Here is a 19,621-nt window from a genome sequence, read left to right as displayed (position 1 = left end):
ACATTTTCCCTTCCTAATTTTCAAATCCACCCACTCCCCACACTCAAATCCACCGCCCAACTCCCCTCACTCCTCGTCCGCCACCTCGTGCAAAACGTCGTATTTAACCCCCTCCTCTTCCTCCCCCTCCTACCCCCAGATCTCGCCCAAAATGCTGTAGAAGTCGTGCTCCGGGAAAAGGCCGCAGAGCACCTGCGAGGACACGCGGCCCTATCGGGCGGCCAGCAGCGCGCGCAGGCGCTCTGCGTCCTCCCCGCAGAACGCGCGCCGCCCCAGCACGTGGAAGCGCTGCTGGCAGGCGCGGTCCGAGCAGCCCAGCGCCCGCCCGATCGCCGCGAATCCAGCGCCCGCAGCGCGCAGCGCCCGCAGCTGCGCGTCGCGGGAGGCGTCCCACGCGCCCCTGTAGGCCTGCGGCCGCAGCTCGAAAAACGGCTCCAGGCCGCGCTTCTGCGCCAGGCGCGCGAGCTGCCACTTGGTGCTGAAAACGGAGTGGCCCAGCGCCGCCGCGACGCGCGCGAAGTTGAGCTTCCCGGCGTTCGCGGCCCAGATCTGCTCCAGCTGCTCGCAGGCCGCGGGGGCGAATTCCGGGTCCGTTTTCCGGAAGTACTGCAGCTGGCACTGGTAGACGGGCCTGCTCAGCGCGGCGGCCGCGGGCGCGAAGTTCGGGATTCCGTCGGTTTTCGCGGCGTCCGCGAGCGCGATTAGCCGGCTGGTCAGCTCTGGCGTCCACGATTTTGACATTTTGCGGTGGAAGGGAGTGGAAGGGAAGGGAAATTGGTGATTAAAAGATATAATAATACGTAATATAGATTTTTAAATTTCGCTCCACAAAATAAGGAAAGGGGTGTGAAATGGCGTTAAATAGTTCGATTTGCTGAAATTATGCATAAACTGATTTTATTTACCATTTTAATTCTACGTTTCACAAATTTAATAAGTTAATATTATATAGTTTTAGTGATATTTACCATTCCACTCCGCTCCACATGCCGAAAAAAAATCTAAAAATCCTCCTCCTAGGCGACTCGTCGGTGGGGAAAACCTCACTGATGAACTCATTCATTAACACCGATTTTACGGCGTTGTACCGCCCAACAATAGGCGCAGATTTCCTATGCAAGGAACTTTAGCTCGGCAAAACGAACGTAAAACTGCAGATCTGGGACACCGCTGGCCAGGAACAGTGGTTCACGTCAATGGGATCCGCCTACTACAGGGGAGCAGACTGTGTAATTTTGATATACGATATCTGCTCGGCCAAGACCCTTTAAAATCTTGACCAGTGGCGGAACGATTTCCTGTAGAATTCTGGCATCCAGAATATATAGAAGTTTCCATTCATAATTCTAGGAAATAAGGTCGACTTAATTGATCAGCAAACCGTATCAGAGGCGCGAGGCAGGAGTTTCGCAGAATCACGGGGAGGCAATTTCAAGCATTTTCAGGTTAGTGCAAAAAACGGAGAAGGAGTTGAAAATGCATTTCGAATTGGCGCTGAAATGGCTCTCGAGGTCGGCGGCGATGGCGGGGAAGTTGAGGGTGAAGATTTCGTTATTGAAGCAGTAGAGGAAAATGAAATTGCTAAAGGTAGGGGAAAGGGGTGCTGTTGAGCGAGTGATGTGGTGGTCGGTGATTTTTTATGTGATTTATGTAGGTTATGTTATTTTTAGTAGAAAATAAATTTTATAAATTGGTATACTTAATATTATATATTAATATATGTATAAATATTTAAATGACAGTTAATATTTATAAATCTGTAAAGTTAAGAAATGCTGTTCTTAAATAAATACATGTGAATAATAAAAATTGGATTCTAAATATTTCTGAAGCTTAATTATATAAATGTAAGTAAGATTAAGTAATGGGAACTCTAATATGTTATTTAGATTCTATTTCTGCTTATGACGGCTATAACTATTCATTATATGTAGGCATAAGTCGAAACATTGTTTATATTGATTGTTTACTTATACGAATATAAACCTAGCTAGTTTTATAGATTAAGCTACATATTTAGCGTGTACTCGATTATTTTTTATTACCGGTTACAAGTTTAGTTGTTTAATAAAATAATATATGTACTACGCATCTAAACAAATTTATATTCTAATTTCTACATGTGATACATAAAGGTTAATAGTCTTTATTTCAAAAACTAATGACCTGATATGTAGCAAAACTTATTAAGCTTCTTCTATGATTCGTTATGACTAAGATATTTCATATCTTACATGGATAAAGCTTGAAAAAGAATTTTAACAGCCTTGTATTTTAATACTGTATACCTAAAAATAATTTAATAAATTTATAACAAAGAAGAATAAGGTTAATTTACTAAATTAATATACGAATTTTTCAATAAATCTTCGTAAAATTATAATAAGATTGTTTACCAATATTAAAATTGTAAATATATTGTTAAACAGATAATAGTAATTATCATACGTATTTTAGCTTGAATAATGGTATTAATAATATTTTATCTAAGAACTGTAGTTTTGTATGAATTTTACTTATTTTAAATTAATGTAAGAAGCAAATAAATGAAACTAAGCATCACTTTTATATTTTGTTGTTAAATAACATCAAAATAACTAATATACAACCGATAATGACTGCCAATATCAGTGTGGCTATAATACCGTGAACAAATACATCAGGTTATAATAAATCCTCTATTTTATTTATAAATAGAGATTAATCGCCAATAGATAATCTAAATTCCGTTGAATTAATATCAGTTAAGCTACTAAGCTGACTAGAAGATGCAGCAAAACAATATTATTCGTTTTCATTTGGGAAGTTAAAAACGTTAATAAGACGTTATTTTTCATTTTAGGATACCCATTCTAATATGAATTCTTTTATGCTATGTGTCATTATCGTTCCTTTCCGCAATTTTACAGCAATGCATACTTTTTGTAACATACATGTTAAAATAATAGGTTAGAAGTTGTTTCTTACTACGTTTGCATAATATTTAAAAGATTCTTTTAATTTCCCATCTTTGTATGTATCATAGTAGACTAGGCCTATAGCATCATTTGTAAATTCACTAATTTATAGTAGTTTTTCAGTACATAAGTCAAAACTTGTATCATCTTATTAATCACAACGATATATTATAGTCTCTACTGGTTAAAATTAAGACTATTTATATGAAAAACACTAATATCTCGAAGAATTGCTATTACTTGCGGCTATACAAATATCTACTATTATGCTATCATAAACTGGATCTATATTAGAAGCTATCATATTTATTTTTTAATCAACTTCTATAGATTTATAAAGAGGATGTAAAGTAATATTATCAATTGTGGTAATTAGTTTATCTACTGTAAACTAAGAAATTGTTTGTTTTAATATCAAATTAATTTTAAAATCGGTATCTTATTTAACAAGTGTACCATCTGGCTTATAGGCTTATGTTTCCTTCTTCATCGTTTAAGGTATCAATATCTGATAATATCCTAGCGGGAATAATATTTATATTAATTCTGGAATGAATTTTGCACAAGTTGTATCCGTACATGTAGTATTAGTTGAAAACCACTCATTATATTTTTCAGCAAGCTTTTCTTATAAAACAAGCTTGTATTTATCATCTGTTTATACATAAACACTAGATTAAATGTCCCCTTATACATCAAAATTGCACAATTATTATGAAAATCTCTACACTGTTACTTACGAATTTTTAATATCATATAACAAAGACACATTTTTGAAGCAGTTTCTTCTATCAAAAAACTTTATATTAAATCTTATAACGGTACTGTCTTAATAAATATTATCATTTAAAGTCTCTATTCTAAAAAAAGCAACTGAAAATTACTTAATTGTTTTTAAGTCCCCTGAAATTCTACGTAATGTTAAATTTATTTATTTTTCATCATAATTGTAATATTCAGAGCTAAACATAATACTTCCAATTTAAATATGAACTATTACATTTTAGTTTATAAAAATATTGCAAGAGTCCTTATCTACTTAGCTGATTGATAAGGCTTATTTTGCGATAAATTCTAGCTCTTCCGTTTGCTAACTATATATAAGAATAGTGTCTGTGAAGCAATTTAACGCCAGAATGTTATATAACATTTTTTAAATATAGGTTAAATTACTTAAAATCAATATTATATAAATTTACAATATAACTATTTAAAATATCTTATCATAAATATAAATAATTATATTTATAAAACAATAACTGTTAAAATAGTTACTATATATTTAGTAATAAATGGTTAATTAATCAATTTATTGAAATTATTCCATTTATAATTTATAATACATTACATTATTAGATAACTAAATATATAAATAAATATTTTTAAATTATAATAATAAATATATTTAAATTTTTAGTATAAACTATAGTAAATGGAGTTTATTAAAATAAACTTATACTTAAAGATTTAATGATATTTTACATAGTAGTATTAACCTTTGCTAGTCTATATACTACATATTTTGTATACAAATTTTTAGCTAAGTTATGGTAAGTCTATTGTTCAGTATTATATTTGAAAATACATTATTTATAATATATAAATAATAATTATTTATAATACAATTCATATTTAATTTAAAAATATGAATTCAATAAAGTTAAAGTTTGTCTATCATGGGTCTATATTATATAAGTTATGTCTATTATATAATAATTCAACCATATTGAATAAACTTGTTGCATGATTACATACACAAGTAAACGTGTTCAATAATTTTATTAATTTTTATTAATTTTTCTTTATCCTACGAAACTAAATAAAAATTATCACTCATAAAGCATCAAGAATTACTCTCTTTCACAATATAGTTTTTTAATACAATATATAACACTTAACGTCAAGCCAAATGATTTAACTACCAGCATTTAAAGTTCTTTAAATATCTTAAGCTAAACTCATAATTTTAAATGATATAAACTACAAATCGTTTCTCAACAAACAGATTACAGTAAACCTCATTATATATACTTTACCGCATTGAAATATCTTCTTTTTTAGAACAATATTTTCAGCATATACTAAAGTAATTAGATTAATAATAATTATCATTAAAAGTGTTTAATTATATATTTTAGCAAATAGTAGTAATTCGCTTTAAGTAAAAGAGCAAATATAGTTTACTCTAATTTTTTGATTTATGATATAGAATTATATAATACAAATATTGATGTTTTGTTTATAATTTTAAAATTAATTTTTTCAGTATATTAAAAGTTGATATATTAGCATTTTAAAAAATATTTTATAATAAAAGTTATAAGTTTAAGCAAATATTTATATTTTCATTATATACTTTATTAATTATACATGTTTGAAGAAGACGTCACAGGCCATCCTGATTGACCCGGTGGCGATCATCGCGCACGGCATTCTGCAGCTGACCCAGGGGTTCACGTCCATGGAGAAGGACGTGCTGCAGCGGCTGGACGCCGGGATTCGCACGGTGGCGGAGTACCTGGGCGAGAGGGAGTGACAGGGTAAACAAGAATATATCACTGGTCCTGGGACTTCTTGGACTTGGAGGTGTGCTTCTTCTCGTCCTCGAGTCTAGCGACACCGCCGTCGCGGATGACGACGTCCTTGAAGATCTCGTTGAGCTCCTTGTCCTTGCGGATGGCGTTCACGATGTTGTTGGGGGTGATACGCTTGGTGGACTTCTTGTCCTTCTGGTTGAGGGCTTCCTTGAACACCTCGTCGATGACGGACTCGAGGATGGCGGCCATGTAGACGGGGGCGTCGGAGGAGATACGGTCGGCGTAGCGGCCCTCCTTGAGATGTCTGTGGATACGACCGACGGGGAAGATGATACCGGCACGGGTGGATCTTGACTTGGCTTTGTTGTCAATAGCCATTTTTGAAAGGTAAAATTGGGGGAAAGGAGATGACGGGCCTAGCGACTCGCGCAGGTTCGATTTTTAAAGAATTTACTATTCCAATTATTATATATTTTATAAGATAATTGATAGCTTTTAAATGATTATATATACTAGTTAAAAAGCTCATTATTTTGTGTTATAAAAACTGTAAATTTATTAAAGCCATTATAAAATATAATTCACTTATAGCCTTAATTAATAACCAAGATTTATTACTTGAAATTATTTTAAGTTTCAATATAGATATATTAAAAATACCATGTAAAATTGATTAATATTCAAATCCCCTAAATTCACTCACTGTATAATCGCTTTAAACGCTCAATTTCTTGCTCTAAAATTGTAATTTTTCCAGCATATTTTATCTCCACGCCGTCGATTAACTTCTTAGTATCTACCTACAATGCATTATTGGCTACTAATAGTTCACTAATCAGTTTATCTGTTTAATTTACGTAATTTTTAATATATTTCATCAAAAAATGTACATATTAATCTGCGTTATTTAATTAGTATTCATTAACATTAAGACTATCTAGAATAAGAGTAATTTATTCGCTAAAATGGTCAAATTTAATCATATTAGACGCTACACTAAAATTAGTTGAAAATTTTGACTCAACTTCAAAGAAACCATGAAACATGTTTTAAATAACAATTTCAAGAGAAAGGTTCGCCTATTCACAGCTTTCAATATAAGTATGCTAAGACATCGTGGCCTGTAACAAAATTAGCGCGCTTTGGAGGGTTTTCTGGAGTTGCTTAACTGCGCTGAAAAGACCGAAATTATTTGATAAAGAACATTTCTCGTCATACATGAAACGGTCCACCAAACTTTTTGATTTTTTAGCCTAGGTAATGAATAGTTATATTTTAGTTAGAGTGGTGGTTGTTGAAGGTGTTTAGGAAAACTTATTGAATTTTGAAGTAAATGATGTATAAAAAGGGTTATAATATGGTATCCTAGCGGATTAGGAGCTTGTTAAAATATCAGATAGATTCATTATTTCAGAATTTATAGTTAATATATAATAATACTAAGTAGAATAAATTGAAAAAATAATATGAAAACTTACCTCAAACAATAAATATTATTTTATATTAACTGTTAATCATTTATTTTAAATTGAAAATTAATTTTATACACTAAAGTTTCTAAACAGTACCTCGAGAATATAAATTTATATATTATTTAATTTAGTCTGCATTATTAAAATATGTTATACTATAAAAATGTTATTCATATTAAGTTTATAATTAACTTAAAATTAAAATTAACTCATCCTATCATTTTTGAGTTAATCTAGCTCAAAATACCAATTAACATCACCATCAGTGAACATATACTTATTAAATTCAATCTGAAATAAGGATTCTATCACTTTCTCTTATAAGTTTTGCTAACCTTAACAAAAATCACCATTCTCCAAACACTATCAATTAAACTTACTATTACTATTGTACCTCCAACTAAGCATGTAATAATTAACATTAGTGAATAATTATTTTCTCCTACTTAGCTCCCAACTAATCTAACCGTATTATTTCCTTATGTTAATTGTATCATTAAAAATACTTCGTCAGACCGCATGCTAGCAATCTCATATGCCTTATTTGCTGAAACTTCAAAACAAAATCTGGGATTTTTAAAACTAAACTAAAATTTAACTTCTTGATTAAAAATACGTTAATTATGATTAGATGAATTGATTCCATTAGCAACAGCAACTGACATTGTATCGTCTTTTATTAATAAGCAATGTGCGCCTAAATTAAAATATGCAGATTTTTCCAATTCAATGCATAATGTTGTTGCAGTGGTGACTTCCATAACCATACGTCTAAAACATGCAGTTCTTGCCTTAAATTCCATACCAACTGTTCCTTTTAATGTTATATCTTAAAATCCAGTTATATCCATATAAAAATTTGAACTATCAGCATACTTATTAATTGCGCTCATAGTATTAAGACAACTCAAATCAGCATAACAGCTTTCGGTTAAAATAATATGATTAAAGTCAAAATCTGGATAATTAAATTAAAATGTAAAAGATTAAATGGGTGTTTACACCGTCAGCCGATATATAAATAAATTTGATCCTTATACTAGATTAACCCAAGCATCATGAAGTGTAGTATTGGTATTAAATGTTATCTCTATATAAAAAAGATCTTTAAAAAACTAAACTTGCATATTTTGTAAAAGTCCTACAACAGTTCCAACAAAAACAGTATCAAAATTAATCTCAGATGCATAATTGATACCTGATGCTTGAATGGTGAATTCCACCGTGGCTTCCATAAATGGCGTCTATAGGTCTATTATAAAATCTCCTTCTTATTTACAACGTAAATAGACTTTATCATCCTCAACTATTGTCTCGCAGTTGTAGTCGTCCGGGAAGTCCTCCCGCCTGCGGATCGCGATTGTATCTGCCTTTTCGTTGAATTGGTACAAGAACTGGAACGCGCCAGTGCTGATCTCCTCTAGGCACGCGTTTGTGACACCGACCGTGAAGGAGAAGCTGCGCTGGATAATCGAAAAGTTACTGCGCACCTGATCGAAGCACTGGTCCATCTGTGATACCTAGTTCCCGACGTATGCCACACGCACACCGGTCCAAAACGCTAGATTGCTAATATTTAAACGGGCATATAAAGGCATCGCTGGTTCTGGATCATCGTTTAAAATTTCAACATTTTACATTACAATTCTATTACTATCACTGTAATTATATGAATCATAAGTAAAATGCGTAGGATGAAATCCATCATGAAAGATCAGTGAAAGGCGAACTTCATCAAGGAATTGCTAACAAGCATCTTAATTATTTGATACAAGCATTACAGTTGCAGTTTCAAGATTTTAGTTATATTATACCGTAGCTCCTGAATAGCAGTCAGGTATTTCGACTGCAAGTAACACCAGCATTTTTCTCTTAGATATAATTATATTTGTATCAAGTATGGTATTTATTTTTACAGTAGATAATCATTATTATAATATTTATTTAATATTATATATGATTAAATAATATTATTGTTCTCATAGTAAATACCCATTCTTATGAACTAATAAAAGAATATAATTATCCTATTTAATAGATGATTCAATCAAAGTGATTCTTCAGTTTATATAGCATATAATAAATAGTAATGCTAAAAATTATTTAAAAAATTTGTCATAAAACATACATATAAGTTATTTTTAATATATTAATGTACTAGTAGTTTAACTTTTAATAGCTACTTATATGTCTTTAATAGTGCCATCAAAGTAACAATATTACTCTAAATATAATTTAGTTGAAAAAGCAAACTCAGAAAATGCGACGTAAGGCAGATCATCAAAATGAACATTAACATGACGTTAAACTATAATTGCTAAAACCCATGCTTTTAGTATAGCACAAACCTATACAAATAATCCTCTTACTACCTGCCGCGTGAACCTCCAGGCCCTGCGGACTAGCCTCACATGCGCGTCTACGCCTCGCCGACCATGGAGAAGATCACAACGCGCAAGATCGTGTCGGAGAGCGCTGCAATCTGGACCCTCCGGGAGCCCTTCGCCCCACCTGCTAGGAGAGCATCCGAACCTTGCTCTCACTATTGCTCAGCAGGATCGGGAGGGAGATATCGTTCTGCCGGATCGCGCTGAACTAGGCTGCCTACTGGGCGGACCTGGTAGCAGAACCGCGGGCTGCGGAAGTCCGAGTAGAAGAAGTTGAAGTTATGCGTGAAGTCGGGTGTCCGCGTGGTGAGCAGAAGTTACGCTCCCCACTATCACTGTATGGAAGCCGATATCCCGAAGTTGATGATGTCAACTGGCACCGTCACCCGCACACCGGTCCAGTGGGCGATGTTAACGTTATGCCTCGTGTTGGCCGCAGTGGACTCGTGGCCCTCCCCAGGTTCTGGGTGTGCTGCGCCGCGATGGACAGCATCGTCATCTTATGGAGCCGACTCTAATATATATTCCGGTATCTTTGCTCTTGCGGCAGGCCTCGCGAGGTACAATAAACCAAGCAGACAGTAATTACAGGAGGCGGAGTTGCGCATTGCTGGCTATTAGTTACTGCATTTGCACCAAATAGATATGCAAACAATGTTTACGATTCCCACTCCACTTTGCATTTTTTAGTTTGCGTACACCAATACCATACTAGCCATATCGAGAAAAAGCGGGCGCCTTCTCTGGTCCGCACCAGCGGTGCCGTTGCTGCCGACATGCAGTAGGGCAGGCAGGACGGCACCGCACCATTATAGTAGTACGCAGGCACCCCCTAGCAGCCGGACACACTGCCGAGCGCCTGCGCGTGCTCCTCGCCTCTAGCTCCTCAGGCGAGCGGCACCTCCGCGGCTGAAGGCTCCCGCCAGCTGGTGCAGCACGGGTCCTCTCGCACGCCCACCGCATCCCAGAGCGCCCATCGGCTGGCGCGCATTGCTTTGTATAGTGGCGGAATACTATCTCGAGTTCTGTATAATTGTCAGCATACGCACCGAAAATGTCCCTTCCAGACTACGCATCGATCGCAGTCGCGCGGTCCGTAGAGGAGCCCTCCGTCTACTACTACGGCGGCTGCTTCTTCTCCCTCGAGCTGAACGAGCACGGCCAGAGCGGCTTCAAGATCGTCAAGAACTTCGCGTTTCACTCCTTCGTCCTCTGCCCCGAGGGCGTCCTGCAGGGCTACGAGACGGGCGTCCTCACCTCCTCCGGCCGCTACTTCATGGACTTCACCGACCTGACGCTGCGGGTCAAGTTTCCGGGATTCGAGGGCAGCACGCAGCCCCAGACCCACGCCGGCAAGCAGCTGCCCAACCGCGAGGTGCTGCAGCACTTCGGCATCGACTACGACGAGTACGTCGGCCGGATTGACTTTTCGTGATCTGTGCTGTCTCACTGCGCGCGACGATGGGCCAAGCCATTTAGCTGGCGAGTTGGGCCAGGAGGATTGGAACGCTATCCCAGCTGCAGGCGCGCACCCAAGCTGCCCCTGCCGCCCGCAGTAGCGCTGCCCATGCACCGGTGGGACCGCGTCCGCATCTGCACCGCCCAATACCTTGCCCTACCGTTCCACCCGCACTCCAAATGAACGTTCTGCAGCAGAAATTTGAGATCGCGCGCAAAACGCAGACCAGCTTTGCCAGCCTGCCGGCCGCCCACGACACCGACTTCCTGCTCGCGAACTCGACGCGCGACCTGGAGAGGGAGCACCAGAAGTTCGAGGAGCTGAACGCGTTCTCGGCGTACTACCAGCAGGGCCAGATGCTCAACTTCGACTACCTAGACGAGTGAAATGACAATCTCAGTACGCTCTCGCCACGAAGCACCAGAACTTCGCCGGCGCGCCGGTCACGACGCACAGCTCGCCCTCGCAGGCGGCCTCGGGGTCGTAGCCGCGGATCTCGGCGCCCACGACGAGCTTCTTGAAGGCCTCCTCGAGGGACTGCTCCAGCTCCGCGAGGGGCACCCTGGCGAAGCCGCTGGGGACGGCGGCCTGGGCCTCCGCGAGCGTCCTGCAGGTGGCGCACCTCTCGGTCGCGAAGGCCCTGCCTGCCGCCCTGAGCCTGCTGTCGTATTGGGCCAGCTGGTCTCTCGCGACCGCCGCGATGTCCTGGACCTTGAAGACCTGCTTGCCGTCCTTGCCGGTGTCCCTGCAGATGGCCACGAAGTCGCCGCTCTCTAGGTCGCGGGGGCCGAGCTCGATGCGGAGAGGGACGCCCTTCATCTCCCAGTGGAAGATCTTCTCGCCCATGGACTTCTTGGAGTCGTCGAAGAAGGACCTGATGCCGGCCGCCTTGAGCGTCTGCTGGATCTCCTTCATCTTGAGGACCAGGTCGTCGCCGTACTTCCCGCAGGGCACCAGTACGACCTGGTACATGGCGATCAGGCTGGGGAGCATGAGGCCCTTCTGGTCGCCGTGGACCGAGAGCGCGCAGGCAAGCGCCCTGGTGGAAATACCGGCGCAAGTCATCTCGGCGAACTGCTGGGTGTTGTTCTGGTCGATGAACTTGATGTTGAACACCTTGGCGAACTTCTGGCCGAGGAAGTGGATGCCCGCCGTCTGCAGCACCTTGCCGCAGGGCATGACGACGTCCAGCACCTCAGTGTGCTCGGCCCCGGCGAACTTGTCCCAGGGGGCACGGACGAGCTTCTGGCCGTAGAAGCCCATCGCCTCGAAGACTGACAGGTAGACCTCCCAGTAGATCTTCATCTGCGCCAGCGCCTCCTCGCGGGTGGCGTGAGCGGTATGGGCCTCGTTCCAGGGGATCTCGCGCACCCTGATGAGGGGGCGGGTGTTCTTGGTCTCGAAGCGGAACACGGAGCAGGTCTGGTGGATCTTGAGGGGCAGGTCCCGGAACGAGCGCGTCCAGAGGGCGAACATGGAGTAGATCGCGGTCTCCGAGGTGGGGCGCAGCGCCAGGGGCTCCTCCAGGGCGTCGAGGCCGCCGCGGTCGCACCAGTAGCACTCCGACTCAAAGCCCTTGATGTGCTCGGCCTCCTTCGCCAGGAAGGAGCGGGGGATCAGCGTGGGGAAGAGGGACTGCTGGATGCCCTGCTCGGCGTAGTCGTCCTCGATCTTGCGCATGATGGCGTTGTGCATGAAGAAGCCGTAGGGGCGCAGGACGGGCGCGCCCTTCACGGGGTAGCGCCTGTCGACGATCTCGGCGGCGTCCATGATGGCGTCGTACCAGTCCGAGAAGTTGGACTTGGGGAGGTTGAAGGTCTCGAGGCCTGAGCGAATGTTCTGCTTCTGGGTCTTTTCCTTCTTGCCAGACATTTTGTGGAGTGGTAACGGAAATGATTACTCGGGTATCAGCGTATAATATGTACTAAGTGAAACTGCGCATAGGGAGTTATATAGGGTGGCGCACGCAGCGTCGTATCTCGCAGGATCGTTGCTACGCAGAATTAGCATCGTCAGTGTGTCATTACGGACCATATATTATCCCAGGAGCATAAAACTGCCAGACTTGATTTGGAAGGATATTGTAGGATACTAATACAAGCAGAATTATAGACTAGAGTAGCTAAAACTCCAATCTCGCGGAATAGGCGACTTGGTGTATAATAATTTTTAAGCGCCTTATGTAGTTCTCGATTGGTACAGCTACCGCCCGCAAATATATTTTGCAGAAACCGCGATAGACCTGATGAGAGCCTTCTATTACAAATTCTAACGCCAATATCCCGCCTGTAAAGCTCACGCAGAAACCAATCCCGACCTACAAATACAAACTGCATACCGCCTGTACATACTTCCACTTGCGCTGGGCACCCTTCTTACCCAGAGCAGATCGTACCACCCTTCCCAAAATTTCCATCTCCCATCTCCGCAGCCCCAGGAACTGAAAGATACACTCTCTAAACTGTGTCGATGGCTGCTCATACCCGCTGATAACTGTCCCGAACCTCTGCTTTACACTCCTCCCTACATGCTTTGCAGAAGCTTAGTGTCACACAAAGGTGACCTGACGGCATCACCTGCTCAGGTCGCAAGAAATATCACTACCTCGGCGATGGTAATACTGCAACATATACAACTAGAATTGTGCGTACGCGCAGGCCCTGGTAGGATGGCCATCACGAGATCGGTGGTGCCTACCTCGAATGCGAAGACGGGGTACATGCTACCAGGAGTGCACCTGCGGACCCTCAAAGCACTGCGGCGTGTCCTATTAACTTGACAGGGCTGCGTGCGGCAACTGCATTCTAGGCTGCGGAATTTCTGGTAACATGTCATGCCAGGAATGCTAGCAAGGTGATTTTGACGAATTTCGCATAACCCTGCAAATCATGCCCAGGAGGCAAGACTTGGTGCACTTCGTGTCCAGCTGCTTCTATTTAGAGGGATTTGGCTACCAACCCTGAATTGGGGAAGCAGTGAAACCCTGCACGTACCAAGGCTAAAGATGCTGTCTCGCTTACGGTACTGAAGGGAAACCCACCGTGATGTTTTCAGAGATGCTATAAACAGGTGATTCTGGTCATGTGAACACTGTGTATGAGGGTATAAATGGCTATGGGCACTTGCCGGCTCATTTGTATTCCAAACTAGCAGGTGGACAGTACAGCAGAGACGGTGTACTACGGAGTACAGGCACACCGTTTATCAGACCGAGTACAGAAGCGAGAAATACCGCAACTGCTTTACGTACGATTGCGAAAGTACGTAAAGTGCGCTACACGGGATCAGCTGGCTGGCCAGGCGTGCAAGGAGTGCTCCAGTGCAGCTGGACTAGAATATATTTAATACGTGCTTATGAGAAAAGTGATGGCTACATGCACATAGGCGTCACTCTAGGGATCCCGCTCGGGCTGGCCGGCATCAGCACTGCCAGCGCAGGTTGGGCACTAGTTTTGAGAATATGGCAGAAGATAGAAAATAAAAGCAACTAGCAAAGTACCGCGACCGCATTCTGCGAGGTTTTGCGATGGTATCAATGGGGTCAGCACGGTGTTCATCGCGGTTCTGCCTAGTATGATATATTGATTTGGTATGTTAATATACAATATACTCCCTTTCCGAAAAACAATATCAGCTTACTAGTACCCCATAAGTGACAGGAGCTGTTGCAAACCAAAATGGATGGGAAATCGATTACCTACTGTTGGAATATTGCATGCAATCGTCATATTAGAGAATCAATGAATTTCATTCAAAATTTACTTCTGGTCAACATTTTATCCTCTGGGCCGTTTAGTGGAATCCTTTCCCTATTGACTCTAGGGTCTTGCCATGTGCCAGGAAACCATTATTTCTCTTGACATTCGTTGCTTAAGCAACCCAGTTAAGATTGAGTAACATGCGGTGGCAAGACCCCCTCCAATACTGTAATAGAGCCGCTTCCAAACTCGTGTGCACGCGCAGCCTCCCTCTACCAGTACCAAGTCTGCATCGCTAGATAAGCAGATTAACCTATTTCCTCAGGTTTTCCGGTCTATGTGCATAGCGCGGACCAACTCGCCATATCGTGCGGTTCGCCAAAATCTAAGCACTCAAGGCTTACTTGAACTTCGCACTGTTATCTCTTCTTTGCATACAGTTAGCTAAAGCCAGGGTTGCACAGGAACTACGCGTTCAAAGTCTCGTACTTGTTGCAAATCACATGAATTGGTAGTCCTAGGTTCCAGCATAGACACTCTCGTACTAGGAGCCTGGTGGGCAAAGATTCCGGTTGCTATTATTCTTCTCGTGTGTTCTGTCTCTCGAAAACCTTGCAGATAAAAAGTACTCGCAAATATTTTGCCAGAGCACACCCTGCTCAAGGTCTGTCACTGAATGCAAACGCCTCCAGGTTCTCGCTGCCTCTTGCCTTCCTAGATGGCTAAGGTTAACATCTGTGCTATTTTCATTCACATACTCGTTCCTGTCATTGGGCGATACCAAAGTGCGTATTCTTCTCATATTTCTGCATTTGCGCATCATTGATAATGTTTACAACAGCTTATGAATGCATGGCATACTTTTAAATCCCAATTATATACTTATTGAAATCTTAATCTCCTCTGCATGTAACATATCCTCATGGATGGCGTACAGGTATATCCCGTAGTCTTCACACCGCATAATCTGCTAGGCTATCATGGATTTAGGGCACCAAATTCGCTCGCAACACTCCATCGCAGCCCAGTAGTGACAAGACATGCAGAAGCTGAATCTGCTTCTATACGGATTGCTAGAGTGGTTAGCATCCCATATCTTGTAGTATTGTACCTATCTGCATTTGCAAAATTTACCGGACATACTATGCAGAAATTGTCGCTAGCCGTCTAATCTTCGTTGCACTCGTAGCATTCATCTCCTACACGGTCGGCGCAGTCTCCATGACAAGGCTGACCAGTAAAATTCAACAGTATATATTCCTTCATGTAAGTGGAGCAGGATGCCCTTCTGCGTTATTCGCTTCCCCGGAGGCGAGACGCACAGAACCATTCTTTTATTCGAAAATATTTTTCACCTTCTTCACAAAATAACTAGTCAGAGAAGCAGATAGAGTTCGCAATGCACTTAGGGTATTCGGTTAAAATAAAAATATAGCACTGCTTGCATTCGACGCATGCTATGGAAGTATCCAGCGAAATAGCGCAATCTGGCAAGGTCTGCACGCATTGCTGTAAAATCGTAGCCGGGTTAGAAACTTCAGCAGGTACGGGGTATACGTGCAGGCTCCCTTACCAGTTGACTAAATTGAATATTTAGTAAATTTATATCTCACATTGGTCATTCATCTGGCATCCAGCTCCACCTGGGCAGCCTTTGCTGGAAATACGTAAGCTGTCCTTCTGGAGCATGGGCTGATATGAATTAACATCACTGCAACAACCATATTTTCGGTTTCCGATGATTTTGTTAGCAGCCATGTAAGTATAGCTTGAGAATAGCATCAGGTCGCTGAAGTATATACGTACTATAGTGAGCCTAGCATTATACCCACACCATACGCTGTATCTGTGCAGATATTTAAATAAATTATCATATTTATGAAATAATCCTACCTGAGCAGAAACGAGATAAGGTCATAAGTAGTTAATTCAAATACATCACGCTATTACTGCAGCAACCTTAACTATCTCATGATGGTTAGTATTATCTATACTAGGTCTATAGATAGCTTAACCACGCCATTAAGAAAACTATTTTACTCCCTGGGATTAGTAATTGCATACCTCACCAATATGTATTCTATTTGTTTTACCTAAAACCTAATTTCTATTAAACTGTATAATACCAATTTTGTATTATTATTACTATAGTACAAAGTATGTTTACTAACCGCACCCTATCAACCCATTATTACCCTATTCCCCTAATATCTGACTATGATAATGCTAGTTAACATCCCACACAAACGCAACAACCCCAACACCTTATTATATCACTGCAATCATGCGAATACCATGCATCTCCTGCATCCTAAGCAGACTTCTTACCCTGCCCTACTCATGCCTTTCATTTCCCCACAGCTAATTCCTGACGTCTAGACCAACTCAAATACAAACAGTTTTCTAGGCACAAACTTCCATTTCTGCCGCTGTTACCTCGCACATTTCACGATCTCCAGTATCGAATTTGCACCCAAAACCGCACGCGCGCAGCCTCCGAAGGGCTCGCTCGCGCTTCAGATCCCAGGAGACCTTGCTAAGAGGGCGCGGTTTGCAGGGCAAAATCTGCTGGAAACCCATTTATTTCCACTTTCGTGTACTGCAAAATAAGATAATTTTGAGGAGCAACACATTGTAAAATGAAAGTAGATATTAACATAGAACATGCATGAATTTGATTTAGCGAACAAATTATGAGTGCTTAGATGAATGCGTGGACAATTAGCATGCAGTGCAAAAAGTAATGATAAACTGCGTTTACGAGATGCTGTTGGTTAGAATTTAGGCATTTGCTAGGAAAGTTCAGAGGCAGGGGAGCATGTGGAGATGTTCGTTGTACATGTTGAGAAGATAGTCATGATACGTGAACTGGGTGCATAAATACGCGTAATTATGTTTCTATAGATGGAAAATTCACAGGTAGGGGTACCAATAAATGCGCAATTTGCCTTCTTGGCTATATCTTGAAAGAGGATAATTGGGCGGATTGTGCGGTGGGCTGAAAAAGTAGGGTTTTTCGTTTTTATATAAGGCTCTGACGGATATTTGTCATGGCATGTTAACTGGAATTATTATAGTGGCGGCCTCGCGTATTACTTGAGTAAGAAAGGAAAGAAGTGATATTAAATAATATATAGATATGATATGAAAAATTTCAAAAGAGAATGGACAGAAGAGGAGCTTATATATCAAACGCTTGATAATATGAATAACCTATATTGAGATGATGTAATAAGTAGCGACATTGAATTTTTAAATTTTACTTTGGTAGCATCTAAGCAGTACTGAAAAAGCTTTTATGCTTAAAAGAATAAGACATGTGAATTGATAAAAATTGCATGAATTGCAGCTTCTATCAAATATGATATTGTGATGTTTTTGAAATACGATACTACGCTAAGGCTTAATTGAGATGGAATAAGGAAACATGCAAAATTATAGATTTTATTTCTTAGGTTTGATCGAAAGCAATCTTGACAAGTAGTTGTTAATTTTGTTAATATCAAAATTACGTATTTTTGTTTATGTTTAGAAATATACTTAAGCAATTTAGTGTATAATATTAAAATAATAATTTAAAGATTCTTAGGTATATATATGTCGTTATCGAAATATATTCATTGTTAATTTGAAAAAGTATAAAAGTTACATTCAAATTCATGTTAGTCATAAAATAATAATAATAATAAATAGAAGATAAAACATAAGATTGTTTTTTATTTATATTGATAATGGTATAAATAAAATAGGTTATTACGAATTTATAAAGAAGTACGCATGAAATATATGTTTAATGGAAGGTAATACTACTTACTATTTAAAGATAAGAAGAAACAAAAACTGATATTACTTATTCATATCCAATATACATATAAGAATAACTATTCCATTTATTTTAAAATGGATAACAAATGTACTTCTGCCGACAAGAACACTTGCAAAGATGGATTTTTCTGTCCTGCTAATGTCCCTGAAGATGCAACTGATTGTACGGCGTGTGATAATACATGTGCAACCTGCTCAGCAGCTGCTGCAAGTGCCTGCCTGACCTGCGCCGACGGTAAGTTTTTCAGCTCTAATTCGTGCACAGAATGTGACGTTAAATGTACTAAATGTGCTAATATTACTACTGAGTGCAGCGAGTGTAAATCAGGAAATCTGCTTTCCGGAACCACCTGCTTGGCCTGCCCAGAGAATTGTGAGAACTGCGCGGGAAACAAAGAAGTATGCTAAATATGTAAAAGCAATTTCTTCTTAAAAGATGGTAAATGTAGTACTTGCGCTGCAAATACAACAGAAGAATGCGAGTGTGGTGTGGCTCTCAACTGCGCCAACTGCAATTCTGGTGATGCATCTAAATGTGAAACCTGTATTATTGGCTATAAGAAAAACGGTGATGTATGCAATGCCTGCATTGATGGCTATATGATGGTCAATTCAGTTTGCACAAAATGCAGCGATAGTTGTGCTACGTGCTCATAGGGCGTTGATTTGTGCGATACGTGTTAGGCTGGTCACCAGATGACGATCAACTAAACATGTTAGGCTGATTGCAGCCCAGCTTTATCAGAAGGATAAGCATGCGTTGGTACCACTGGTATAACCTGCGGAAATGAAGCCAAGATAACGGAGTGTAAGTGTACAAATGCTAAAAATTGTCTCACCTGTAACTCAGATAACAAAAAGTGCACCTCCTGTCTGCCTGGATACAAGCTAGAGGCTGATGAATGTAAAAATTGCGATGATGGGGCTGAACAGACTGGAGCCTTCTGCTTCGCCCCCAGAAAGGAATCTGGGAACCTCTCAGGCGGCGCGGTGACTGGAATTGTGATTGCTGTTTTAGTGGTAGCAGGTGGCGTCGGCGGTGGTCTGGCGTATTACTTCATCAAGAGAGCCAAGAAGTGAAAAGTATTTTCATTTTTCACATTAATATTCTAGTGTCTTCAGAATATGTGAAATTTATTAATTGATTTTTCAGAAATCAATTCTATCATTGTTACCATTATTAATTTAAATTATCCTAGATATAGACTGAATTTGATATTATTGATTATTAGCTTAAGTAAAGGTATTTTTCTAAATAAAATTTCAAAACTCAGCTAGAAATGGTT

General features: G+C 40.4%; 14 protein-coding genes across 14 annotated transcripts; 6 read left to right on the top strand and 8 right to left on the bottom strand. All coding sequences in view use genetic code 6, as the record gives it.

Moving 5' to 3' along the window:
- Nucleotides 1-66: 66 nt before the first annotated feature.
- Nucleotides 67-741, bottom strand: SS50377_21600 (uncharacterized protein; the record flags this gene model as incomplete). The annotated part of the gene is made up of 1 exon (XM_067905514.1): nucleotides 67-741. The coding sequence occupies one exon, from the start codon at nucleotides 739-741 to the stop codon at nucleotides 67-69; it is 675 nt and encodes a 224-aa protein (XP_067766831.1).
- A 245-nt stretch (nucleotides 742-986) lies between these two features.
- On the top strand, nucleotides 987-1,610 carry SS50377_21599 (Rab1a; the record flags this gene model as incomplete). The annotated part of the gene is made up of 1 exon (XM_067905513.1): nucleotides 987-1,610. The coding sequence occupies one exon, from the start codon at nucleotides 987-989 to the stop codon at nucleotides 1,608-1,610; it is 624 nt and encodes a 207-aa protein (XP_067766830.1).
- Nucleotides 1,611-2,559: 949 nt separating this feature from the next.
- Nucleotides 2,560-4,107, bottom strand: SS50377_21598 (uncharacterized protein; the record flags this gene model as incomplete). The annotated part of the gene is made up of 1 exon (XM_067905512.1): nucleotides 2,560-4,107. One exon carries the CDS (start codon nucleotides 4,105-4,107, stop codon nucleotides 2,560-2,562), a length of 1,548 nt encoding a protein of 515 aa, XP_067766829.1.
- Nucleotides 4,108-5,512: 1,405 nt separating this feature from the next.
- Nucleotides 5,513-5,872, bottom strand: SS50377_21597 (Histone H2A; the record flags this gene model as incomplete). Its single annotated transcript, XM_067905511.1, has 1 exon — nucleotides 5,513-5,872. The coding sequence occupies one exon, from the start codon at nucleotides 5,870-5,872 to the stop codon at nucleotides 5,513-5,515; it is 360 nt and encodes a 119-aa protein (XP_067766828.1).
- Nucleotides 5,873-6,189: 317 nt separating this feature from the next.
- On the bottom strand, nucleotides 6,190-6,900 carry SS50377_21596 (uncharacterized protein; the record flags this gene model as incomplete). Its single annotated transcript, XM_067905510.1, has 1 exon — nucleotides 6,190-6,900. The coding sequence occupies one exon, from the start codon at nucleotides 6,898-6,900 to the stop codon at nucleotides 6,190-6,192; it is 711 nt and encodes a 236-aa protein (XP_067766827.1).
- Nucleotides 6,901-7,274: 374 nt separating this feature from the next.
- SS50377_21595 (uncharacterized protein) lies at nucleotides 7,275-8,831 on the bottom strand (the record flags this gene model as incomplete). The annotated part of the gene is made up of 1 exon (XM_067905509.1): nucleotides 7,275-8,831. The coding sequence occupies one exon, from the start codon at nucleotides 8,829-8,831 to the stop codon at nucleotides 7,275-7,277; it is 1,557 nt and encodes a 518-aa protein (XP_067766826.1).
- A 420-nt stretch (nucleotides 8,832-9,251) lies between these two features.
- SS50377_21594 (uncharacterized protein) lies at nucleotides 9,252-9,560 on the top strand (the record flags this gene model as incomplete). Its single annotated transcript, XM_067905508.1, has 1 exon — nucleotides 9,252-9,560. One exon carries the CDS (start codon nucleotides 9,252-9,254, stop codon nucleotides 9,558-9,560), a length of 309 nt encoding a protein of 102 aa, XP_067766825.1.
- Nucleotides 9,561-9,685: 125 nt separating this feature from the next.
- SS50377_21593 (uncharacterized protein) lies at nucleotides 9,686-10,330 on the bottom strand (the record flags this gene model as incomplete). The annotated part of the gene is made up of 1 exon (XM_067905507.1): nucleotides 9,686-10,330. One exon carries the CDS (start codon nucleotides 10,328-10,330, stop codon nucleotides 9,686-9,688), a length of 645 nt encoding a protein of 214 aa, XP_067766824.1.
- A 77-nt stretch (nucleotides 10,331-10,407) lies between these two features.
- SS50377_21592 (uncharacterized protein) lies at nucleotides 10,408-10,788 on the top strand (the record flags this gene model as incomplete). Its single annotated transcript, XM_067905506.1, has 1 exon — nucleotides 10,408-10,788. The coding sequence occupies one exon, from the start codon at nucleotides 10,408-10,410 to the stop codon at nucleotides 10,786-10,788; it is 381 nt and encodes a 126-aa protein (XP_067766823.1).
- A 203-nt stretch (nucleotides 10,789-10,991) lies between these two features.
- Nucleotides 10,992-11,198, top strand: SS50377_21591 (uncharacterized protein; the record flags this gene model as incomplete). Its single annotated transcript, XM_067905505.1, has 1 exon — nucleotides 10,992-11,198. One exon carries the CDS (start codon nucleotides 10,992-10,994, stop codon nucleotides 11,196-11,198), a length of 207 nt encoding a protein of 68 aa, XP_067766822.1.
- A 10-nt stretch (nucleotides 11,199-11,208) lies between these two features.
- SS50377_21590 (Prolyl-tRNA synthetase) lies at nucleotides 11,209-12,684 on the bottom strand (the record flags this gene model as incomplete). Its single annotated transcript, XM_067905504.1, has 1 exon — nucleotides 11,209-12,684. The coding sequence occupies one exon, from the start codon at nucleotides 12,682-12,684 to the stop codon at nucleotides 11,209-11,211; it is 1,476 nt and encodes a 491-aa protein (XP_067766821.1).
- Nucleotides 12,685-13,856: 1,172 nt separating this feature from the next.
- SS50377_21589 (uncharacterized protein) lies at nucleotides 13,857-14,468 on the top strand (the record flags this gene model as incomplete). Its single annotated transcript, XM_067905503.1, has 1 exon — nucleotides 13,857-14,468. One exon carries the CDS (start codon nucleotides 13,857-13,859, stop codon nucleotides 14,466-14,468), a length of 612 nt encoding a protein of 203 aa, XP_067766820.1.
- Nucleotides 14,469-15,009: 541 nt separating this feature from the next.
- SS50377_21588 (uncharacterized protein) lies at nucleotides 15,010-15,651 on the bottom strand (the record flags this gene model as incomplete). The annotated part of the gene is made up of 1 exon (XM_067905502.1): nucleotides 15,010-15,651. The coding sequence occupies one exon, from the start codon at nucleotides 15,649-15,651 to the stop codon at nucleotides 15,010-15,012; it is 642 nt and encodes a 213-aa protein (XP_067766819.1).
- A 2,636-nt stretch (nucleotides 15,652-18,287) lies between these two features.
- SS50377_21587 (Cysteine-rich membrane protein 1) lies at nucleotides 18,288-19,415 on the top strand (the record flags this gene model as incomplete). The annotated part of the gene is made up of 1 exon (XM_067905501.1): nucleotides 18,288-19,415. The coding sequence occupies one exon, from the start codon at nucleotides 18,288-18,290 to the stop codon at nucleotides 19,413-19,415; it is 1,128 nt and encodes a 375-aa protein (XP_067766818.1).
- Nucleotides 19,416-19,621: the final 206 nt, after the last annotated feature.

The sequence above is a fragment of the Spironucleus salmonicida genome, chromosome 2 (assembly GCF_000497125.1).
Source record: "Spironucleus salmonicida strain ATCC 50377 chromosome 2, whole genome shotgun sequence".
Classification (NCBI taxonomy): Eukaryota; Fornicata; order Diplomonadida; family Hexamitidae; genus Spironucleus; species Spironucleus salmonicida.
This window is presented reverse-complemented; position numbering and strand designations above follow the sequence as displayed.